Genomic DNA, 16,456 nt, shown 5'->3' on the forward strand with positions numbered 1-16,456 from the left:
AGTGTATGGTCAAGTGTACTAAAATCCTATCACTTATTTCCCCACTCCTAAAACAAATGCATCTGCACATTCCTTTGATGTACAGATTGACTGGTGGTTTTTCTAACTTCTACAGATATTTAGACACTTTCCCTCTGTACTTCTGTAAAGATGTTTCTGCCTGCTATACTTTCACTAGCAAGGCCCTTTAATTATTCTCCATTTCCTCCTGTTTGTCATAGTTCAGATCTTTCCATAACAACTTTAAACCCAGTAAGTCAAGAAATCTATCAGAATTGTGCATCATTTTTTTATTCCTAAAATGTATATCACAATGGATAGCTTTAGAACAAGCTAACAGTACTATATGTAGTTTCAGGCATATGTAACTGGTACAGTTCAGTAGTACATAAACAACACTAAAAACAAATTGCACTGTAGACCAGGATTTAAGTTACTAAAATAAAAACAATATAAACATTTATAAAGGACTGTAAGTACCAAGTATAATATTCAGCATACTAGAAGGAAAAAGCTACAGTACCAAATAAGCTTTACACAATCATTTCAGTTACGAATTCCACCCCAAATTATGAAAACATGCAAGAGCCTCAGAACAATGTCTTCAGTCTTTGGAAAGACAATACCCATGGGCCCTTGGGTCTCCCCCGCCCAAATGCTACCCCTTCCACTGAGCCACCCACCCCACCCCAGGAAAGCTCCAAAGCCACCCTGAGATTGAACTGATAGGTCTCCCATCATTCTCTTCTGCAGGCTGAGAAAAAGAGACCGGGTCCCAGAAAACACACTGCCCCCATCACAGGCTCTGGTTACACATATTAACGCAGAAAGCTAATTTTCACATTTGCTTCACTGATGTGGAATCACATGAAATTGTACAATGGGTCTTCATAATATTAAAATGGGTTTTGTCAATTATAGCCGCTGTTCCATCATTTTAGAAAAAGAAAAGATTCTATGTAAAAAAATATTTAAAACTAAAATAAAATTTAATGTTGTAGACAGGTCTCTCAGGAACATTAGGAGTAGAGGCAGCCAGAAAGCTGCAGTGTCCTTAGCAACGGTAAACAAATACTGGATTAAAGTGCAACAGCATTTTTATCTTTTTTTAATACAGAACTCCTGTTCTGGGCTGCTGGAAAGCTCCAGTTCTCTTCAGAGATGGAGGAATCTCTTCAATCGGGGTCAGGTGTGCTTCTCTCGGAAGTCAGTGATGGCCTTCCACAGTGTACATAAAATCCCACCTCTGCAAAAGAAAGTCACAGCAGGCTTTTGTTTTGTTTTGTTTTGTTTTACTTACAACAAACAGTATTTTCACTGGCAAAATGTCTTCATTCAGACACCATGTGCGCTTCTTAAGCAGAAACAATGCACATTAATTTTAGTTCCTATCAATCACTGTGAGATAATGAAATCCTAATGGAGATTTTTATGTATACAGTATCTTATAATTAAATGCACTGCACTAGCTACATAATTGATAAAACGTACTAGTTTAGTTTTAGCTATCATTAAAAAATACATTAAAAAGCAACACAATTTGTATAAATGCATTATAAATAAGGACTCAATATGTATATGTGAAAGATTATGGCAGTCTAAGAAGCTTGTAAATAAAAGTAATCGATTCACTGAAATAACAATAAGCCCTTTGATAAAATGAGTACTACAAGTTAGTTAGTTGTTTGTTTGTTTTTTAAAAAAACTTAGTTACCTGAGTCTAAGGCATTTTAGATCATCTCGAGTAACATAGCAGAGAACGTCCATTAGTGTGTAGTCTTCGGCCAAAAACTAAAACAAGAAATCTATGATGAAAGTTATGCTGATTGTGCCACTGGTTATCACTCTTTATCATGCTTTATTCTCAAGTTTATACAATATCCCTGATTAAATCAAAGTCTGTTTGTCTGAAAGATGCACAGTGCACATGCAATACTTTTGTTTAATACTTTAGAGCCAAGTAAGAGAAATATGGTGTTCTGGATTCTTTTTACAGAACTCTGGAACTTACACTGTAAAGACTATAATAAAGACAACCGAGCTTGGTCAGAGGCAGTGCATAAAGAACCAGATAAACTGCTCAAAATTAAGCAGTGTGCTAGTCATTAGCATTTTTACACTAAAGTACAGGGCTGTAGAACCTGTGGCCCTTTGGATTCTGTTGGACTCCAATTCCCAGTCAGCATGGTCATAGGTTAATAATGATGGGTGCTGGATACAGGTAGGTAGCCGTGTTGGTCTGAGTCGAAGCAAAATAAAAAAATTCCTTCAGTAGCACCTTAAAGACCAACTAAGTTTATATTTTGGTATGAGCTTTCGTGTGCATGCACACTTCTTCAGATACACTAGAAACAGAAGTGTCAGACCCTATATATATATACAGAGGGTGGTGGGGGTGGGTGGGAATGGGAGATGGGCTGATGGGAGTGGTAAACCTGTAGATGGGTGTTAATGGCTGCTGATGGCTGCAATTAGTCCTGGGCTGAGGTGCTAAAGAAAGCTTGATCATGCATAATGAGATAAGAATCCGATATCTCTATTCATCCCAGGTGCTTCCATGGTTTTAAGCTTGGTAATGATTTCCAATTCAGCAACTTCCCTTTCCAGTCTGTTCCTGAAATTTCTCTGTAATAAGACAGCTGCTTTGAGATCTTGTATAGAATGTCCTGGGAGATTGAAGTGTTCTCCTACTGGTTTTTCAGTCTTATGGTTCCTGATGTCAGATTTATGTCCATTTATCCTTTGGCGTAGGGTTTGGCCTGTTTGTCCAATATAGAGAGCTGAAGGGCACCGTTGGCATTTGATGGCATACACAATGTTAGAAGATGAGCAATTAAATAGTCCTGAGATGGTATGTTGGATGTTGTTGGGGCCAGTAATGATGTTGTCCGGGTGTATGTGGCAGCAAAGTTGGCATCTGGGTTTATTGCAGGCTCTGGTACCAGTGTCCATGTTAAGTCTGGTGGTTGTATTATTGTGGGTGAGGAGTTGTTTAAGATTGGGTGGCTGTCTGTAGGCAATGAAAGGTCTTCCTCCCAGAGCTTGAGAAAGGGAGCTGTCATTGTCCAGGAGAGGCTGTAGATCTCTGATGATGCGTTGTACTGTTTTAACTTGGGAGCTGTATGTGATGACTAGTGGTGTTCTGTTATTTTCTTTTTTGGGTCTGTCTTGCAGCAGGTTCTCCCTAGGTATCAGTCTGGCTCTGTTGATCTGTTGTTTAACTTCATCAGGTGGATATTTTAGTTCTAAAAAGGTTTGCTGTAGATCTCTTAGGTGAGATTCTCTGTCTGTAGAGTTGGAACAGATACGGTTGTAACGTAGGGCCTGGCTGTATACCATGGATTGTTTGGTATGTTTGGGATGGTAGCTAGAAGCATGTAGATATGTTTGTCGGTCAGTTGGTTTTCTGTATAAGGTGGTGTCTATACGTCCATCCTCTATTTTTATAGTAGTGTCCAAAAAATGTATTTCTTGCATAGATTGGTTCATTGTTAGGTTGATGGGTGCTGGAGTCTATCAGGAGGACCACAGGTTTCCCTACCTCTACTCTAGACGTTAAGAATATCAGCTATAAGCATTTAAAACAACAACAGCCCAACAACCGGAGTCTATAAACCATTTAGAATTTATTTTTAACAGAAGTCATGGGACTAAGCAAAGTTGTAAGTACAAGATTGCTTGTTTAGCTGCTTTGTAGATTGCAATAAAGTCCCAGAAGGTTTTATCCAGGAGTCGTCATCAAGGTTGGGGCTGAATGGGTGCCCTGGAAGAGCCAATCCAGCATTTCTACCAATGCATCCATGCAACCCTGACCTCACTAGCATCCTGGCCCATCCAGATGAGCAGTTAGTGACACCAGTGTCAAGAAGGTGACTCCTTACGACACTGACAGCTCCTGATTTGTTCACTTGCCAAAAAAAAGTGACTGTTGGGGGAAAAAAGTTTGACTTAATGGTAGTTTACAGAGATTCTTCACACTTATCAGACTGCCTATAGCTCAGTGGCAGAACACATATGTGACATATATAGAAAGCCTACAGCTCGGCTGTAGTACAGTGGCATTGGGCCAAGTAATAAATAATAAAAGTAGCTCATGACTGAACTAGTGATCCAGTGATCAAACATAATATATTTCAACACACCACGTTAATTCAAATCCAGGAGGGATGAACAAATATAGCAATTCTTTTTATGCTTTTTATACACATCACATTTTCTTCCTATTATTTGATTCCCCCCTCCCCTCATCAAACAGATAGATAAAGCAACATTTAAAAGTTTGCAAACTAAACCTCTGGGTCTAGCAAAATCACAAACAGAACATACCTAATAAAATATCTTTCCTACCCTGTTTATGGTTTCTTCATCAGCACCATGAACTCTCAACCAATTAGTAAGATCTGGATCCTCAACCCCTCCATCAGTTGTGCTAGGGTGAGACAGAGACGTGCCGGGAATAGCTGAAACAAAATTTTGAGACTGGTAAGTTAGTGCAGTTTCACATTTACATGGACCCATAAACTTCCTCCAACCTTCTTGCAGAATTTTACATCATGTGCCCTATAGTTGCCAATGGGGCGAAGTGCTAGATAAAGACTGTGAACTTCAGAACGGAGCTTCTGGTAATTATGATCGGCAGCCAATATGAAGAAATGGCAGGGAAGGACTGTACCCACTACCCATATAATCATGCCATTTGCCATTTTAAGTGACTTGATTTGGGAGAACCCATTTAGAAGAAAAATATTTGTTCACAATCCTTGTGTACATAAAGTGCAGCTAGCTAAAAATATTATGTATGGTTCAAATTTATGTGAATTGTGGGTTTTTTAAGTGATAACAAAAATGGACCTAACTCATCCACAAAATAGTTATTTCAGCAGCGTGATTGAAAACAATGTGTGCTAGAACATAAGATTAAAAGAAATCTTACTTTGCATGTATAAATAACTTAGGGTAAAGCTTTGTGAATTATAGATATGTGATTACTGAGTGGCAAAAGGCACCCAAATCTTATCAGATCTGTTGTCAGAATTCTTTCATAAGAACCATAAGGTCGAGCCTTGTGGCAATTAATTTGAACTGTTGCAGGGAAACCTCATGGGCATTTGCTTTGCTCTGTACTTAACAAAAGCAAGTTGTACTATTCCATTTTGTAGTCTTAGGTTTCTGCTCCTGCTTACTCTGAGTAAAGCTTCACAATGACCAGTGTCAGTGCTTGCACACAAATAATAAAACTAGGCATGTTACAGATTTCTTTTTTTTAAAAAAAACCAACAACCTAGAAATAAAATTCAGAGAGAATCTTGCTGTTAGCTAGTAATGTATAAATCTTTGTTCTAAGTAAGATTTGTAAAACACTTGCTTTACTAATGCTATACAGTATCTGAAATAATATGCATGCTATGGGTATATCATATGCCTGTTTCAAAGAACTAACTGCCTAGAAAATGTGATAAAGGGTCTTAAACAAAGGAGGCAAAATAACCAAAATGAAAAAGATGGGTCAGGGTGCATGTGAAGGCTTTGACTGCTCAGTCTTCTTTTGAAAACTGCTTTGAGGAGCAATTGCCTTTGAAGATTCTAGTGGAGCACCTATTGGTTGAGTCCTAAGCTTCAGGTGTTTGATCTCCTGTTCCTTTTCTTCTATAGCGTGATGCAACAGGGCTTGAAATTCTCTCTCCTTCTGCACTAGCTCTTCCAGTAGTCTGTTAAGGAAGTCAGAAAGGGAAAGAGTTACATTTCACTGTGTGTTTGTCAAGGTAACAACATGAAGTGAAAAGCAAAATAAATGCAGAACTGCATTAGTAATTCCCCAAAGCTACTTCCCTATCTTCACACAACTTCCATGACAAACAAGACTACCATAAAACAAACTCCTACAGTTCATGAAAAGCAGATTGTGTATACTTTGCAAATGCAAGAGGCGTTAGGCCTATTTCTGAAGTTCCAAAACCTATGGGACTTCCATTCATTTAAGTGAAAAGCATTTATTGTTTAATTTCTGCCCTGCCTATTGCAAATAAAATCTGAGGAGGAATGCAAAAAAATTCTAATAAAATCTCATTCAGAATCAATAAAATTCTCTCTGAACTCTCTGGCAATGCATTAGTAATGATCAGTAAAGAACAAATTCAACTGTCTGCCTAATTAAAACCTTTAATTTGTAATGATGGGCTGAGACAATTCTCCAAAGAGAAGAGAACCAATTCTGAAGGCTGATAACTGCATCAGAAAAGGTTCTATATGCTGTTCTGTGAAACAGCCCACCAACATTGAAGGATCCCAGAGCAAGTCCTTTAGAATGAAGGTAAAACATTACATGAAACAAATGCTAGGAAAGGAAAGGAAGAAATTATGAGGTGACAATTTTATGCAGTTGCAAATTATTATGCGTGACAAAGGAGTGCATACCGTGTTTCTCAGATTTTAAGACATGTCTTATATTTATTTTTACTCCAAAAAAAAAACACCATGGCTTATTTTCAGGGGATGTCTTATTTTTTTTGTTAAGCTTTTTAATTTTTTACCGGTATTAAGCTTTCAGAGTTTTGCTGGGTCGGGCTCGGCGCGGCGCGCGCTGCTGCCCTTGCCAGCTCCCGCTGGGTCGGGGCTCTCCCTCTCTGAGATAACTACGAGCTCTTCTCCTCCTCACCCCCCAGTCGTGACACGGCCGCCGCGCGGGCTTCCTTACCCGGGTTGCAGTGCAGCGGCGAGGGCGGCGTGGAGACGGGCGACGAGGGGGCCAGGGAAGGCTGAAGCAAAGGCGACGGCGGAGGCAGCGGCGGGTCTTTGGGGCCGCCAGCGCCCGGCGAAGGTGTGGTGGGAGGCGGCAGCATGAGGTAGCGATGCGGAGGGGGTAGGCAGCGCACGCAGAACGAGTGGAGGCACGGCAGCAGCTTGGGCCGCCGGCTCTGGATGTTCTGGCCGCACACCCCGCAAGTGTCCAACAGGTTGAGCCGCGACTCTCCGTCGGCCCGGTCCGCGGGGCCTTGCCGGCTTTCAGCCTCGTTTTCCCCACCCATGGCGACAGGACCGGCCGCGGTGGGCCCTGCTCCCACCATAGGCTCGTCCATTGTTCGGCGGCGGCGGCCATTTCAGGCGCGAAACGCCTCTCACCCAATGGCCGCTTCTGCTCTCACCCTCCCCCCGGCCTGCTCACGAGCGGAGCCCCACCCCTTCACGGCCGCTGGGAGGAAGCGACGTCGGTTGCTCGTCGGTGTGATTGGCAGGCTGTTCTGGGCTTGGTCGAATTCGGGGTGGGGGATTCATTCAAGAAAGAGCCGGCAAAGACAGCTGCGTGCGCTGTGCCGAGCCCCGACTCAGCGGGAGCCGGCAAGGACAGTAGCGCGCACCGCGCAGAGTCCCGACTGAGCGGGACCCGGGAGAAACAGCAGCGCTCGGCGAGGCGCACGCTGCAAAAGCGCCATGCAGACCTGCTCCCACTCAGCATGTCTTATTTTGGGGGGATGCCTTATATTTTATTGCCTCCAGAAAATCGTGCCATGTCTTATTTTATAGGGACGTCTTAAAATGTGAGAAACACGGTATATGTAGCAAATTGGGAGAGGAGGTGAAATGAACAAGAGACCATCAGGTCCACAACACCTTTCTCATCTTGCTTCCTTGTCCCACCCCACTGCCAACTAACTTTTTAGACAACACAGACAAAAAGAGAATTTCCCCACCTGCTTGCCAGTGTGTAATGCAAACAGGGGGTGCAGCCTTGCCTCTTAAATTGGACCTTGGATGAAATAATATGTGACATAAAGAGAAGCAAATAACCCTCCCCTACACAAATATCCCTCTATTGTTCTTCATATGAGTCCTTCACAAAAGCCTCTACTGTGATGAAAAGGAGGGCAGGACCGTGTCTGCTTCTAGTGTAATGATAGTGGAGGATCACTGGCCTTCCCCAGGGGACTTCCTTGCCTCTCTCAGGAAGGGGTGTGTGTGTCTGGCTGCAGGAGCTAACTCCCTACATTTACTCTCCCCACAATGAGATCCTAGCCCATGGAACTGATAAAAGAAGCATTGTTCCATCTCCCCACCACACTGAATGTCCCCGTATACAACACTGAACAGGAGCAAGAGATGGTGAACAAGAGCCCACCTTTAGCAGTGCACATATATAGCGAAAAAGGGGGGGATATATGTGCGTGCATATGCATGTGCACACTTCCACCACTGAACATTAATTATATGCAAAGGGGGGGGGGAATCCATGCTAACTCCTACAGAACAATCACGATAAGCAGAAATCTTAGGATTTATGCCTACTTGCCTCTATGAATGTTTCTGGAGCAAAATCAGCTTTAAAAGCAATACTTAAAATAGTTTTGGACCTGGAAGCTAACAACAGAGGGTTTTTTTATATTCTCTGTCTCACATTATTTGATATTTGTTTTTATAATTGTTTAGTTCCAAGGACTGAGTTTTCAATAGTATATTTTGAATGGAGGTCAGTAACAATGAAAACAATGCTCTCTAGGTAGCTGTGCTAAGCCAGGTGTTCAGTAGCTTGGATTTGTTCCCGGTGAATGAATTATTAAGAAGACCTGGTGGTGGTTCATACTATTATGAAAATGAATTGTTATTTAATCATGAGTTGTGAATGGCAGGAATATAACAGAAGATCTTGGAAGCCCATGTAATGAAGGAGGTTTAAAATCCCTAGGACATTTTAAAAGCAGGCTTTAGACTGCTATATCAATCTAGCTAGATGTACGATTCACATGGAAGCAGCTTTTTGTGAACCTATTATAACCAGAACTAGAAGAATTGTGTATGGACTTGTATTCAACAGTCAGATTTTTATTATTATTATTATTTAAGAAAAGCTAAAATCCTATTGATTGTCTGTTGGGGAGAAGTCATTAATGGAGTAGGGCCTAGATTTGCCCCCTTGCTCCTCCTTCCTACCAAACAGCTGATAGGTAGAACTTCATTTCCCCCCCTCTGCATGCACACAGCCCTGTGCGCACTCCACTAGATTGGAGTGTCAGTATTTTACTAGCCTCAAAAAATTAAATTGATCTGGCACAGCAGATTAAGACTTGTGTTCAAAAATCAATGAAAAAAGCCCAATGGATTATGCAACAATATACTTTAAAATGTTGCTGCAACTTTGTTAAGTGTGATAAGCTTCAGGTCTTCAACTACCTGAGACTTACCTGTTAGTTTCCAATTTTAGCCTTCCAAGTTGAACATTGAGGGATCGCTGGGCAGCCTGGGATTCATGGGATACAGTAGAACTTAGAGTGCTCACTCCTGAGGTAGCTATAGCATCTTCCAATACAAGGCAAGGCCGATGAATGGTTGGATTTGGAGGTTGCTCTTCATGTTCCTCCTCACCTTCGATGTCCTCCTGATCGGCTGTATCACTCTCAGATGCTAAACTGAAGTGTGTCCTCAATTCTGTTAGAGAGAAGGCTTGGTGTTAATTATCATAGCAATGAAATCAGAGACAAGTATGACGGGCTCTGCAGCGTCTTGTATGATGGGCAGAAAACTTGGAGGACTTGGAACAGTACGGGTTGCACCCATTCTCCAGGCTGAAACCAAGATGCAGTCTGTGAGATAACAAAGGACCCCAGGAATAATAACTTTGCAGATCTGGCACATCAGGGAACAAATAAGAAATCAAGCTGCTAAATTAGGTGCTGATCCCCAGGAGAAACTGGCACAGATTTGTCACCCACAAAGCTTGCTAGTAGCACCACCAGGAAGGGATAAGAGCACACCTATATAAAGCTAAAAGCTGTGCTCAGCTGACGAGACAGCAGCTTGTAACAGAAATTATGCTGACATAGTCCAGAGCACTTTGGCTTCCAGTAGAAGCTGAGGAAGTGTACTTATATTGAAACAGACTATATTTGTTTATCTAGTCTAGTACCCAACTTATTGCAACTGGTGGAAGTGTCGTCCAGCAAGGCCAGCTATGATCCTGTTTAATTGGGGGTGCTGAGGATCAAACCTAGACAGCTCATTCATGCTGATTCAGATCACTGATCCATCTAGCTCAGTGCTGCCTACACCAGCTGGCAGCAGCTGTCCAATGTTTCAGGCACAGGTCTTTCTCAGTCCCAGCTGGAGGTGCCAAAGATTGAACCTGAGATCTTCTGCCTACGAAGCATGTGCTGCAGGGTCCTCACCCCACAGGCTGATCTTGCGCTTTTACTTACCTTCTTTCCTCCTACCAGGCTTGTTTCACTCTTGCTTTCTTTGTAGTAATTATGTATTTAATTTAATTAATTGTATTTACAAAGATTTATTAAAAAAAACTTGGCCACAAAGCTCTCTAAGCACTGTACAGTAGTGCCTCGCTATACAAATTTAATTCGTTCCACAGGTCAATTCTTATAACGATTTTTTTTTTGCCCATAGGAACACATTAATTGAATTTCAATGCATTCCTATGGGAAACCACGATTCGCTAGATGATTTTTTTGTAAAACGAATTTGTCTAGCGAGGCAACCTCCGCTCGAAAAATCCTTTCATTAAGCGAAAAATTCGTCTTACAGGGCGTTCGTCTAGCGAGGCACCACTGTACATAATAAAACTACTATACTAGTAGACTCCACTGATCGGCCTGCCAAGCCAGCACTTTTGTCCTGCCTCGCATGGTTCTATACTCCTCTTGCTTTACATTTCATTTTATGGATATGCTTTTGCTGCAACGTTGGCATTTTATTTTGTTTATATTGTAAGATGCTTTGATGTAAGTGGGATGCAGTTGCAACCAAAAGAAACTATTACTAATTCTAACAGCCATGTCCTTTATAGGATGTAAGGACTGACACGTAGGCTGATCATTATAGGAGATGTACAGCAACCTCTGCACTACACACAGGCCTTGAGGTTTGACTAGCGGCAGCTACTAAATCAACAAGTGCTGACTAGGATTTGCATTACATCTATCAGGCAATTCATTCTTATGTCTTGTAAATACTCATTGCAGCTGCATGCAGAATGGAAGGCTTTAGGGATTTTTCAAAAATAATCTCTAAAGCTCTTTCCTGGTCACTAAGCCGGAGCACTTTTCATACAGCAAATGCTTCAGGGCTTACTATTTTTCATGCCTCTGACCAGAGTTGATCCCCCCCCCCAAACATTTTATAAATCCATCTAGACCAAACTGCACACTTTCTACCATTTATTATTATTATTATTATTATTATTATTATTATTATTATTATTATTCAGTAACTTCAAGAATCAGTGCCTGAATGTATTATTTTCTTCTTCCTTCCCCATTCTTCTTTTCCTTAGCTGTGTGTTCACTGATCACAGCATGTACTAAGCATTATGGGAAAGATAGAGTCTCAGATTAAATCTAATGTATTGCTAAACCTTAAAGAAAGGAAAAGAGGAGTGTAAAATTCAAGTGCCTTAATAATCAGGTGTCAAAATTTTTAGCTGTTGGTCTTAGAACACTTGCAGCTTTATGTCCTAAGGACTGAAACTATGGCCTCCTTCATACCTACATTTTAGTGGGTATATTTTAGAGACACATAGTTGGCTTATTTCTGATCCTTCAAACTTTGCTTGAGTCCTGTGCTTGTATACTCCCCCTCCCTCAGGGGTAGCCAATAACTGCTTCAAAGACCACAATTTTTTTAGGAGAACACAACAAGGGTATGCAACCGCAGACATTGACATGTAAACTTTGGTGATTTCAGCAGAATTTTCCTCCATGGTAAGTGCACTTAGGAGGATAGCCTTTGAGAACTATTTCAGTGAGTGGCAAGTGTCTCACCTGGAACCAGGATCGTAATAGCAGTCTGCACAGCTTTGCGAATTATGCTATCTAGCGCAAACATCCAATGTGGTTTGATATTGTGAGTTCTTAAAACTTTATTCACCTGGAAAGAAACACTGGAATTAGAAACACTATTAAGTTTCCTTTCTAATATTAAAGGGTAGGTGTGCGTAACAAAGAAAAGTTATTCATTGTTGGAAAGGAAGGCAATTTTGATATTTTCATGTTTCACCACCATTACACCTAAAAATAGCATCAGAAAAGGATCTTGTGTCCTAAACGACCATCAGCCTTGGTAGAATGTCAACAAAACAAGCCCTTGCCTTCCTCCCAGCATTGGGGCTGGAAAGAGGGATGATAGATGCCCGCCCTTCCACCTCGAATATTAGGAAAAGGGCTGGGTCTTATGAAGGGTTCCAGAGAGCATGGAAAATGCACATATAAAATCCCTCAGAATGTATGTCATCTGAAGACATCTTTTGGAGAAGTTTTAATATATGTTGAGAACTAGTACCTTGGAGACCAGAGTTTAAATCCTCATTCAGCCATGAAGCACACCAAGTGAATTTGGGCAACTTATTTCAGGGAGTTGTTAACTCCACCTTGAGTGCCCTGGCTCCCACTCAATGAAGAACTTGAACATAGGTTGCAGTTTCTACCAAAATCTTTAATGCTGAGATCAGTGCAATGCATAGGCAAAATGCAGATCAAAGGAATAGCAGCTACACAAGCAAAGCCACCAATACACCAACAACATGCCCCCCGCCCGCAAGGGAATGGGGTGTACACGACTTAGCGCAGCAAGCATTTCTGCTCTGAAGTCTGGTCAAGCAACCTAGCTGAGGCTACTCCATCTGCTCATGTCTACACTGGTGTTTCTGTGACCTAGGTGGGTCACTGCCTCATCACAGGTGGATGGGACAGGTGGAACAGCAACCTCCCCTAGAAAGGCAGCACTGAACATGGTTTCTGTCAACTCCAGAGGCAGAGCTGGTGTTCCTGCAGGAAAAATGGATGAGGCAGAACCCATCTTCGACTGCTCCAGAGACGGAGAAGACTGTGCCCCAGGGCTGTGGGGACTGATGGAGAGGTGGAATAGGGCAAGGGAACGCCCCTGCCCATTTGAACCCCTTTCAGGATTCTCTTCCTCCGACACTCCCAAGCAGAGGCCTTCTCAGTCCACTAGATCACTGGAAGGACTTGGGGCCTCAAATTTCAGCAGTGCTCTGTGGAATGCCAGAATTCGATGTCCTCCTGCATCTTGCATTCCATTCTACCTCATAGTTGCAGCGCTCCCTAGGCTCTCCACCCAGTACAACCAAACTGAACTAGATCTCTTCCTGGGGTCATGGATTTATTGGCCACACCTTTTCTCTGTCCTGGCTCAACCAGCCTCCTTGCGCACGCACGCACGCACACCCACACCCACACATGCATGCACACCCACACACCGATCTATGACATCAAGCTCCTTGGAGTAAATTGTGTGAAAAAATGTGATATGTAACTAAAGAAGGAGGATATTTCTCACACTATTCATAATGTATTACCCTGGACATTGTGTTTCTCATTCTATTCTAAACACTAGTACAAGGAACTTACTTATTTATGTATTTCGATTCCATTTTGTCTCCACTGTGTGTCCTCCACTCCTATGTTATCTTCACAACAATGTTGTGAGGTTGGTTAGAATGAAAAACAGACTTGCTCATGGTCACCCAGTGAGCTTCATATCTCAGTAGGGATTTAAACTATGCCTTCCCAGCCCTATCTGAGCACTGTGACTACTTTACCAAACTGGCTCATGATTAACTTTCACTCAATTGTGTTGCAAATTTAAGACATTCATCAGTATATCAAAAATCAGTTTATCAAAAATAGCAGAGCTCACAAAAAAGAGAGAAAGGTATACTTACTGCATCTTGGAAACCAAAGAGGACCAGCTGAACCTGGCTGATGCCATGACTGTCAAAGTCTAGTTCTAGTTTTAGCTTTGAAAGCGTATTTGCAATAATTTTGCGATCAGTTGTCCGTATAAATTCTCTGAGGCTGGCAACTAAAGTTGTGATGTGTTCCCATTTCAGCTTAGGCTCTTCAGGTCCCTGTTAGAACAAACAAAGAATATCTAATTGCCTTTGTGTAATCATGAGGCAATAGTGAAAATATTCAGTGAATATTCCTCTAGACACTACTTCCATCTATAGATTTCAATAAGGCTTCCACAATTCAGTCATTTTGCAAATACTGTGCTCTTTTAGCTAGGGGATGTATATAACAGAAATCACAGGCTTCCAGAAATGTACACAGTGTATTTGGACTTTCAGAAAAAAAACCTGATAAAAGTTCCTGACCCCAGGTATCTGAAGAAGGTATGGACAGATTACTGGTTAAAAAACAGGAAGCAGAAAGTAGGAATAAACTGAAGGTTTTCACAATGGAAGAAATGTGTTTCCCAAGGATCTTTGTTGGGACCTGTGATTTCTGACTTGCTTATAAATGATCTGCAGTTACAGATGAGTAGTTAGGTGTCCAAGTATGTGGTTCAAGTGTGATGTGATGCATATTGGGCACCAAAAATTCAAATTTCACAAATATGCTAATGGGGTCTGAACTGGTGGTGATGGACCAGAAAAGGGACCTTGAGGCCATTCAATGACAACACTCAACCCTGTGCATGGTCAAACATGTTAACAAATTGCATGCAAGGGAATATTAGGAAAGGGATTGAAAACAAAGTTGCCAATATAATAATGTTTTTATATTAATCTGTGAGGTGATCACATTTGGAATACGTTGGCACATCTTAGAAAAGGATATTGTAGAGCTGGAAAGGTTGCAGAAAAGGGAAAGCAAAATGATCCAGGTTGGAGCAGCCTCTCTATGAAGAAAAGGTACAACGTTGGGAAAGGGGGTTACTTCAGAAAAAAAGGTGTGTTAGAAAGACATGGTTGAAGTTCATAAAATTATGCTTAGTATTGAGAAAGTAGAAAGAGAGGTGCTTTTCTCACTCATTAGCACTCCCGGGCATCCAATGAAGGTATACAGTGGGAAATCCAGGACAGATTGGGGGTCGGGGGGACAAAGACTTCATTACCCAGCACATAGTTGAACTATGGAATCTGCTACCTCAGGATGTGGCGATGGCCATGAACTAAGATTGGCTTTAAAAAAGAATTAGACAAATTCGTGGAGGATATGGCTATAAATGGCTACTCATCCTGTTCACTATATTCTACCCTCCAGGACCAGAGGCCAGCACCTGAAAAGCAGGAAACAACAGAAGGAGAATACTATTGCTCTCATCCTGCTTATGGGCTTTCCATAGGCACCTGCTTGCTCATGGTGAAAAGCTGGCCTAGACAGGCCTTTGTCTTGACCCAGCAGAGGCTCTTCTTATTTTCCTATGACTTTTAGATGGCTGTTCTAGACATAAAGAGAAGCGTGACACAAGGCACAGAGGCAGGAATGAGAGAAAAAGAGCAGGCTACTAGTGGTGTACTCATTTTCCAAACTACAGTGTAGTTCATTGTCATTTATTGAAGCAGCAAACATTTACTATATGAGCATTTCCAAAACTGCAATAGAAAACGTCGTTTTCAGTTCTATTTCCTATGTTGTTGGTGGCATCTACAGGTGCAGAAGGACTTGGTACATGGCAAGATGTGAAACACAGCATTCAATGTATGAAGACATATTACCTTTTCCCTATCAACACATCTCATTCACACTTTGGAATTTATAGCCTGAACTTCTCAGCTAAGACTCTCACAGAATACTTTTAAATACGTTCCCCGTGAATGTGTGAGGAAAGCACAGTGAAAAGGATCGCATGACTTTTTGAATATTTTTGTATGAACTGCATCACTGCTTATCTGGAGAAAACTGTACTGATGCTGTACTGTTTTTAATATTCGGTTGGAAGCCGCCCAGAGTGGCTGGGGAAACCCAGCCAGATGGGCGGGGTATAAATAATAAATTATTTAAATTATTATTATTATTATTATTATTATTATTATTATTATTACTCCTCAATTCATTTTAACCACTAATTTGCTTAGGGGCACACACAGTATTGTGGACACGGGTGGCGCTGTGGTCTAAACCACTGAGCCTCTTGGGCTTGCTGAGCGGAAGGTCGGCAGTTCAAATCCCTGCAACGGAGTGAGCTCCCGTTGCTCTGTCCCAGCTCCTGCCAACCTAGCAGTTCGAAAGCACGCCACTGCAAGTAGATAAATAGGTACTGCTGTGGCAAGAAGGTAAACAGTGTTTCCATGCGCTCTGGTTTCTGTCACAGTGTTCCGTTGCAGCAGAAGTGGTTTATTCATGCTGGCCACATGACCCAGCAAGCTGTCTTTGGAGAAACACCGGCTCCCTCGGCCTGAAAGCGAGATGAGTGTCGCAACCCCATAATCGCCTTTGACTGAACTTAACCGTCCAGGGGTCCTTTACCTTACACACAGGATGAATAAATAAAGTTTGAAAGCAGCAAATAATAACTCCTGACTAATGAGAGATTTTTTGCTCCCTGGAAGGACAGATCGTGAAGCTGAGGCTCCAATTCTTTGGCCACCTCATGAGAAGAGAAGAATCCTTGGAAAAGACCTTGATGTTGGGAAAGATTGAGGGCACTAGGAGAAGGGGACTACAGAGGACGAGATGGTTGGACAGTGTTCTTGAAGCTACGAACATGAGTT

At 41.9% G+C, this 16,456-nt stretch overlaps 1 protein-coding gene across 4 annotated transcripts in view; it reads right to left on the reverse strand.

Annotated features, from left to right (window-relative positions):
- Nucleotides 1-275: 275 nt before the first annotated feature.
- The window catches only part of MAP3K5 (mitogen-activated protein kinase kinase kinase 5), a 105,662-nt gene continuing 89,481 nt past the window's right edge, over nt 276-16,456 (reverse strand). For 2 of the 4 annotated variants that reach the window (XR_015949316.1, XR_004692177.3), the window contains exons 24-30: nt 13,679-13,864; nt 11,760-11,865; nt 9,174-9,417; nt 5,596-5,708; nt 4,327-4,460; nt 1,715-1,791; nt 276-1,246 (exon numbers count right to left, since the gene is read on the reverse strand). Coding sequence is in view for 2 of the 4 variants with exons in the window: in XM_035108893.3 (XP_034964784.2) it covers nt 1,186-1,246; nt 1,715-1,791; nt 4,348-4,460; nt 5,596-5,708; nt 9,174-9,417; nt 11,760-11,865; nt 13,679-13,864 (900 nt within the window). In the remaining 2 variants the exon portion in view is untranslated. The remainder of the gene's footprint in view (nt 1,247-1,714; nt 1,792-4,326; nt 4,461-5,595; nt 5,709-9,173; nt 9,418-11,759; nt 11,866-13,678; nt 13,865-16,456) is intronic. The other 2 variants (XM_035108893.3, XM_035108891.3) reach the window with 1 other exon arrangement.

This window comes from Zootoca vivipara, chromosome 3, assembly GCF_965207765.1.
Source record: "Zootoca vivipara chromosome 3, rZooViv2.hap1.1, whole genome shotgun sequence".
In the NCBI taxonomy this organism is placed as follows: domain Eukaryota; kingdom Metazoa; phylum Chordata; class Lepidosauria; order Squamata; family Lacertidae; genus Zootoca; species Zootoca vivipara.